General features: G+C 39.8%; 1 protein-coding gene across 2 annotated transcripts; it reads right to left on the bottom strand.

Annotated features, from left to right (window-relative positions):
- Nucleotides 1–905: 905 nt before the first annotated feature.
- On the bottom strand, nucleotides 906–7,192 carry fsta (follistatin a). Of its 2 annotated transcripts, none has more exons than XM_078251181.1 (6): nucleotides 6,991–7,192; nucleotides 5,631–5,828; nucleotides 5,222–5,440; nucleotides 4,854–5,078; nucleotides 4,048–4,278; nucleotides 906–2,058 (listed from the first exon to the last, which is right to left on the bottom strand). In XM_078251181.1, exons 1-6 carry the CDS (start codon nucleotides 7,079–7,081, stop codon nucleotides 1,970–1,972), a joined length of 1,053 nt encoding a protein of 350 aa, XP_078107307.1. In that variant the 5' UTR covers nucleotides 7,082–7,192; the 3' UTR covers nucleotides 906–1,969. The 2 variants fall into 2 exon arrangements, with proteins under 2 accessions (XP_078107307.1, XP_078107308.1); XM_078251182.1 differs by having other exon boundaries at nucleotides 5,637–5,828.
- Nucleotides 7,193–8,204: the final 1,012 nt, after the last annotated feature.

Here is an 8,204-nt window from a genome sequence, read left to right as displayed (position 1 = left end):
GCGAGACATGTCCAGGCATATCTAGCGTCTATTTACGCCGCGGATGTTTGTTTCATATCACAAATAACGATGGGGATGGTGTTAATGGAAAGAAACTCAGCACAGCCAGAGGAATACAATTTGCTTCATACTTCTAGAAAGTCGTTTCCCTTCTTTTTATTATTTTCTTCCGTTTGCTTGATAAGATCATTAATTAGCCAAACTGTGAAACATGGTTCATTTTCAAAAGAAATATGAGCTTTACCATATTGTTATTCCTATTTCATTGGTTTTAATCGAGTTTAATTAAATGAACGGGTTCTTCCATCTGGTTTTGTAACTACCTTATGACATTTTAAATGCATATTCACAGTTTATGGAATGATTGACTGTCTATTATTTAATGTACTAAACATTCTGCAGTACAACATGCAAGATCATTTGTGTAGGCTGTTTAATCAGTGTTTTTATTGGAACATACAAATAAAAATCCTTTATTAAGGCATATGTAATTTTCTGTAACAATATTGATGATATAGTAAAGTTTCTGGCATATCAGTTGAGAAACTGTTTATGAACAAAACCACCGAATTGTTAGCAATGTCTGTTTTTGGCTCATCCCAATTAATTAAATACTTTATCATGTTGATGTGAATCTATTCCCACAATACCCTAATACACCCATATATATAAAAGGATTGATTCCACAGTATACATAGGATTTGTAAAATCTCTCATGCTAGATAAATGTATCTTATCTCACAGTATACGGTATATAATCACATCGCTCAACCCAATACTGTATGTACTGTAGTCTAAAAGTGTGATTTAGGTTCAACTTTTCCTTTGAAGTAAACAGATGCATTGACATTTTGACATGTTTAACTGTTATTTACAAATCAATAATGCAGCAGAATCAGGAAAAGTATAAGGAAAAAAAACTTTTATTGTTTCACTCTTCATATCTGTACAAATACCATCAAACTTTGTATGTACATATGACATTTACATAAAAAATACAAAACTATATATTCATAACAGAATTTTGTATTTCTCTTGTGATGTTTGAAAATAAAAATGCATTCTGAGAAAAACAAAAAGAAACAAAGTGATGAAGTCTGATATTGTCAAGAACCGCAGTACGTTAGTCCTATTTTAGCTCTGCGAGAGCAATATGGAGCACATTGGCAAGAAGACAGTACACAAATGTTAATGGCACATTGTTTCCAAAATAATCAAGTATCGTCCAAAAGTTATCTCTGCTCTAATGTGGTGAGACAAAATAAATGCTATTGAATGATGTCTAAAGTTGTTGTCTCTGTGTGGAAACAAATCTAAAGGGCTAAAATGAGTAACCAAGAAAAGAAAAACAAATGGCTCTTTTTTTTCTCTTCTATTACATCACTGCTGTGTTGCAACTTTTACAGTGCTCTTTTGAAAAACCATTGAGATAATCCCTTTGGTCAGTTATTGATGAGAGTATATGAGTTGTAAACAAACCAGAAACACTTCTGTACATAAAATGATTGATATATTCCCAATAAATAAACACACAGCCTAAACATGCATTTACGTATGTGTGACATAAACATCTGTGATAGAGATTTGACAGAAACAAGCAGATTTTTACAGCTCAGGGAATGCAATTTACAGCTTGTAGAGGACTTATACTTACACGGTAACATGACAAATAAATAACACTGCTTCTCTTTGGACAAATATAGTTCTTCATGATAAAAAAAAAAAAGAAAGTAAAAGGGACAACAACAAAAAAGGGGGAAATGGTGTGGTAACACAATATATCATGGTAGATAGTAAGCCTGACATTGTAAATGTATAAATTATAAAACACAAAAAAGTATAAATAAACATCTAGCAGACTGAACTATATGTATACTTCCTTTTTCTTTAAAAAATAAATAAGCATACACATAATGTACAGTATGGACATGATTCCATGCCCTAGGACTGTTCCCCTAGTGATGGGGGCCTATCCATCCAGTATAGAAGAAATATGGACATAGGCCATGTAGTCTGAGTCCTCATCTTCCTCATCCTCCTCCTGGTCTTCTGTAATGGCTATATGAGAGAATATATAGTAGCTGTTGTATGAATATGGACCACAACAGCGCAGAATATCACTGATAAAAGCTCACATCAAAGCCACTGGCACACAGCCTCCCTTTTGTTTCTTATTTTGTGTGTACATGTTTATGTTTGTGTGTATGCATCTGTGTGTGTGTGTGTGTGTGTGTGTGTGTGTGTGTGTGTGTGTGTGTGTGTGTGTGTGTGTGTGTGTGTGTGTGTGTGTGTGTGTGTGTGTGTGTGTGTGTGTGTGTGTGTGTGTGTGTGTGTGTGTGTGTGTGACTTGGCATAAATAATCACTGTGGCATCCTCAATTATGCAACTGCCATTTACATAATCTAGCAAGTCAGGGCTGCAACAAGAGAATAAAGTGGGATGATGGAAAAGAGAGGTGCATTTGAGGTTGGGGGGGGGCACAAGGTGGGTTAGGGGGGCTGGGTGGTGGGCATGGGGGCACTGGGGCTGAGGGCTGATTGTTCCAGTGGCTCGGGTCTCTTTTGGTCAGATTCCTGCAAGGAGACACACATAACACAGAAAAGTGCTCTTGTGTTCCTCGGATTTGCGAGTTTTCTGATTATTATTTTCTGGCTCAAACATACAGGGAGGGAGGACTCTGTGTCACAGCCTGGCCTTAGCAAGCAGGTCAGAGATCATCAATACAGTTCTGAGGTATTTTCTTTTCTTTTTACAGAAGAGATTTACATCGGACATGTTAAAAAAAAGCACACAAGCGAGAGCAAGAGTGACGATACAACAACAACAAAAACACAAAAACAGACAGTCCCTCATTAATCCAAATAGATTTGTCATTTCTGATACATATTTTGGTAGACAACACATTCACTGGAAACAGAATGTACAATAAAAGTTAGCTGGTAAATGTTAACTTTTTTTCTAAGGATGAGATGAGAAGTAGAGAGCGTGGTTCTACAAGCTTCTGATGTTTAACCTGCACACTGTAAAGTATCACATTTAGATTTAGCTCATGAGGTGATCATAAAGTTGGTCCCCGGATTCCATTGCATACCTTAGGCACATCCCATTAAGGTACTCAGTCAGGAAAGAGAAACTAACAAGGAGACACTCTTTAACAGAGCAACTTGGAATGTAAATCTGATACTCCCGTGAGGCTATTGTTCAATTTGATGGTTTACCTCCAGATTTGTGAGCGTGTGAATGGCTCACTCTGGTCTACAGATAGTTAAAGTTAAAACCCATTGTCATTATCACTAACATGGCACCAATATTACAATCACCTTATGCACATCATATGAGTATATTCAAAAGTATTCTGTTCTTATTGACATGTTGGCAGTGTGGTGTATGTCACAAGAGGCAGTGCATTTTGAATTGATTGATTACAGCCAAAAGCAACAAAAAGAAAAGAAAATACAAAAAACAGATACACCATTACCATGAAATTAGCAATGTGACCATGGAATTTACAAGCTGTAAATATATAAACACTATCATAAAAATAAACCATTACTGAAAAAAAACAAAAAAAAACTGCATGAGATTTCAGGCAACCTGCTCCTGCATAAACTTAGACTTTAAATATCAGGATTGTTCCACTGCAAACAAAATTAGTCTCCTTTATTATTTGTGTTAGTTTAATGGAGTTAGCTTTTTCAAGACTCTTACATGGAGTCTGCTGATATATAGCTATGTTTTTTTCATTCACCTCTCTGTTATTTTGTTTTGCAGAAAAATTGAAAATAAGTAAAATTAAAAAAACCAACAAGAACACAAGAACAAAAGCCAGCGACAAAGACGTCATGCAAGTTCTTCTATTCCCAAGTCCTTTCTGCTTGCTTAAGCTGTGCTTGGTGGTGTGGCTGGGGTGGGAGTTTGGGGAAAGTTGGGATGGGGGGCACGTTCAGGGGAGATTCTTGTTGGGAAAGCAACATGGAATATTGTCTTTTGTTTGGTGAGGGGGGGAGGGTGTTTTTTTTTCATATTTTGCTTTTGTTATTTACTTACAGTTGCAAGATCCCGAGTGCTTGACTTCCAGCAGCACCCCCATAGAACAAGCAGCTTGCTTCATGGCACATTCACTGGAATATGTGGTGTTGTCGCTGGCACACACCGCTTCATCCGTCCTGCTCTCTGGACAGGTCTCATCACACAGCGAGCAGCGTCCCCGACTCATCCGAGCATCCCACAGACACTTTTTCCCTGTGCTGCACTGGATGTCCTCACATGACTTGGCCTCTAATAGGAGAGAAGAAGAAGTTAGCACAGGGGAAATCTTTGATTAGTTGGATTATCATGAATGTCTTTCAAGCAGGATCAGATGACTGCTGAGTTTTTTGGAGAACTAAGCTAGGAATAAAAATTAAATCCTGTTTTATAAGGTTAGGGTCTTGGGGCGGGGAACATTAAAGTCATGTTTTAGTTTTCATTCAAGACTCAGATTGACTGCTTTCTGGATAAGAATCCATCTGACTCAAATATTAACTTGAAGCATGTCTTCATGGCCCCCAGCACTCTCCTGTTTGGCTCTATTTCTCCCTCCCCCTCTATTTCCCTCTCTCCCATATGGGATAGTGCTGCCAACATCAGGAAATAATAAGATGTCTATCATTTCTTGAGCAAACACAAGCAACTACCAAACATACTCGCTCTCTAAGACCCCCTCCTCAATGGAATGTTGGCAAAAACGAACAGTGAATAACTGCAGAGCTGGCCTGGATGAAAATGCACTCAAACTATATTCAAAGTCAGTGGCTGGAGGCGCTTTCAGGGAGTAAGGTCTCGCACTCTCACGTCTCTAGTTGCAGACTTACTGATGCATTTTCCCTCATATGCCACTCCAATAGATCTGCCGAGGAGACACGTAGCTCTTCTCAGGTGACACGCACTGGCGTACATGATCCCGTCGTTTCCACACAGGTACTGCTCAGGCGACGTCAGTTCGGGGCAAATCCGATTACACGTGACACAATATGCGTTATTTGTCTGGTCCACGACGCATGTGGAGCTGCCGGGGCACAAGACGTCACGGCACGTTTCTGTCGAGACAAAGACATGACATGTCGAGACATGACACGAAATATAATAACAATAAGAGCAAATCGTTGGATTATCGGCACATGCACTTTAAGGAATGCAGAATCTCATAAGTGGGCAGAATATAAAAATAATATTTACTTACTCTTGCACTTTCCCTGGTACTGCACGTCCAGGTCGGGGTGGCCTTTACATTTAGCCTTCAGCAATGCGCATTCGTCTTTGTAGGTCTTCCCATCTGAGCCACACACTGGTCCTTTCCAGGTGATGTTGGAGCAGTCTGGTGCGCACACGCAGCGCGGCTTGCTTCTTCTGTTCATCTTGCATCTCTTTCCAGGCCCACAGTCAACATTATCGCAGGTTTCTAAAATAAAAGGTCTGTGTTAGGTGATGCTGGTGAGGATTTTGGCCTTGTGCGTAAACCTACTCATGTGCATAAAGTACACACTATAGTGTACGCACTTTTGTAGGCGTAAATCAGATCATCACGAGGATTTATTAAACGAAATGGCTGATGATGTGAATTATGAGAAAACCAAGGGAAATGAGTGCACCTCCACCTTTGCAAGGTATGCAATTGGGAGCTCCGCCATTGAAGATCATCCACCTAAAGAGCGTGCTGTTGGGGACGTCCTCCTCAGTCCAGGACGTCCCCAGTCTTCCACTCCGACAGCACTCCTCCCTGCTCATCCCGGGCATGTAGAGCACCTGGCACCTACCGTTCTTCCCCTGCTGCAACCAGCAGTTCCCAGCTGTAAACAGGAAAACAAAAAAAAAGCTCAAACGTCGCATGTTGAATGTCTGAAACCGCTGACCCAGACGCACTAGACACACACGCAGCCCGTATTATCCGAGACGCTCTCTCCCTCCCTTTCGACCTCATGGCAGTATTTTGTCTGTTTTGTTTTTTTGTTTTTTTGCGAGACTGTTAACACTTGCCTATCCCGTCTGTGACTGACAACCCTTCCAATCTTGCCACAAACCAAAAAAGTAAGAAGAATCTTTGGAGGGGGGGTTGTCCTTTATTCCTATAGCCTTCTTGTTATCAGTGGACATGAAGTGAGGCGTCTAGACAGCGTTAAATAGCAGCCAATCTCCTTCAGAAAACCACGGTCATTAGCCAAACAAACCACCGTCACACCAACGCCTCAGAACAATATCCCAGACCCACCAGACTATGCCTTGCTTATTAACAAACCAGTGTAGCCTAATGCTTTTCCCCCCAAACATATCCAAATATAAAGGCAGAATAGTTATCCTATTATTGTGGAACAAAAATATCCTTTAAACCGACACAGGCAATCATGACATGAAGTGTTTATGAACTGGTGTTTTTTCTTAAATTGAAGACTGATTTCAACTATAAGCTCCCGAATCAAATTATTGCAAATGTCTCCAGCTTTATTCATCTGTCAGAACTAAATATGTCAAATTGCGACCAAACAAATCCATTTTTGCACACAATGCTGAGTGGATGTGTACGGAAAATATATAGCCTAGGCTAAATAACACGCACATTAACTCACGGGGCATATTCTGAAGTTTTTTTTACAGGTTTGACACCATCGTGAGACACTAAACGCTCATACAAAAGTATTAGAATATGTTCAGGTATTATGGAAAGCTGGCGCTGCCAGTAGCACGGCGTTGCGGCTTTGCGCCTGGCGAGGGCTGCAAAACTTGCCATATAGTCGCACTTTGAAGTGACCCATATGGCACCTGTTTTATGGACGCTTTACGCGAGCACTGTCTGATGCAGAGAGAGTTTTATCAGCGGGGAAAAAAGCAAACTCACTTTGAAAAGTTTCTCTGTTGCAGCAAGTATCGGACACTCGGGCGCGTTTTGTGGCTGACAGCATGCTGAAGTTGATCAAAAACGGAAAGAATAAAAGAAAACTGATGAAGGGAGCTTACCTTGAACTTTTTGATGTTCCATGAGGTGACAAAGCCATATGAACAAGAGAAAAAAGCCCGGGTGAAGGTGGTGTTTCAGCATCCTAAACATGATGGAGAGGCAAAGTGAACTACGTATTTGACACAGGCAGCGCAAAAGTAATCTGCTTAAGGTGGCAGTGTTGAATAAGTGTCAGTCTGAGAATGCAGCCTCTCTTTTTAAATCTATAAGGGGTCTCGGGTTGACTGTCTCTGGTGGGCGGTCTCCTCTTCTGTGGGGGTGGGGAGATTTTTTTTTCTTACCAAAGTTCTTTCAATCCTAATCAGGTGACATGGTTACAAGCAACTTTCCCTTGCCAGAAAAATCAAAGAATATAAAGATATGTCTGAATTTGTGCAAACACCACACCACGAAACAAACGCAAAACACAGCAGATCAGGCAAAATGTTTCATCTGATATGAATTTGTGTATTGATGATGAAGAATAATATTATTATTGTTTAATTTGAATGGTTTTAGTTTTTTCATCACATTATATCATTATGATGCCGACAGCTCTGTTTTACGCATGGCTAGGGGTATGCATAGTTAGAGCTATAAAAATAATAATAACAATAATAATAATAAAAAACAATATAATAATAATAATAATAATAATAATAATAATAATAATAATAATAATAATAATAATAATAATAATAATAATAATAAAGGTCATGCTAGTCATAAATCAAGGTCTTTATCACTGTACATAATCAAACAGGCCCACAGCCAACATGCCTATCCGGGCATACAATCAGTCTTTCAAATTAAGGGTACTACTTGTTGGTAATTGATATATTTTCCACCAACTGCAGACAAACGTGTTAATCTTTTGGTGAGAGTTGCCTTTTGGAATATATCCGAGCCCAGACAATAATAGAATTCATATATGTAGTCTGCAGCCACACTGCTAATATTAGAACAGACAGTTGTTTGGGTTTCTCCCGGGTCAAGCTTTTAAATATAATCAAACCTGTTTCCGAAGAGGCTTCAGACAGAGGAGCGGGGTGTTGCATTTCATTGAATGAAACACACACACACACACACACACACACACACACACACACACACACACACACACACACACACACACACACACACACACACACACACACACACACACACAGCTCTCCACTCACTGACGCACAGGCTGGACTCCGTCAGAAGTCCTTGCGCGACCTCTTCAGCGGAA

Source organism: Sander vitreus, chromosome 5, assembly GCF_031162955.1.
Source record: "Sander vitreus isolate 19-12246 chromosome 5, sanVit1, whole genome shotgun sequence".
Classification (NCBI taxonomy): domain Eukaryota; kingdom Metazoa; phylum Chordata; class Actinopteri; order Perciformes; family Percidae; genus Sander; species Sander vitreus.
Note: the sequence above shows the minus strand (reverse complement) of the source record. Positions and strands in the feature narration are given on the sequence as shown.

Excerpts from the sequence above, each read along its gene's own strand:
- fsta (XM_078251181.1), bottom strand. The coding sequence starts at position 7,081 with ATGTTTAGGATGCTGAAACACCACCTTCACCCGGGCTTTTTTCTCTTG. Across the intron at positions 5,079-5,221 it reads GTACCAGGGAAAGTGCAAGA|AAACGTGCCGTGACGTCTTG; the intron begins GTAAGTAAATAT and ends TTGTCTCGACAG. Across the intron at positions 2,059-4,047 it reads GCACTCGGGATCTTGCAACT|CCATTACAGAAGACCAGGAG; the intron begins GTAAGTAAATAA and ends TCTCTCATATAG.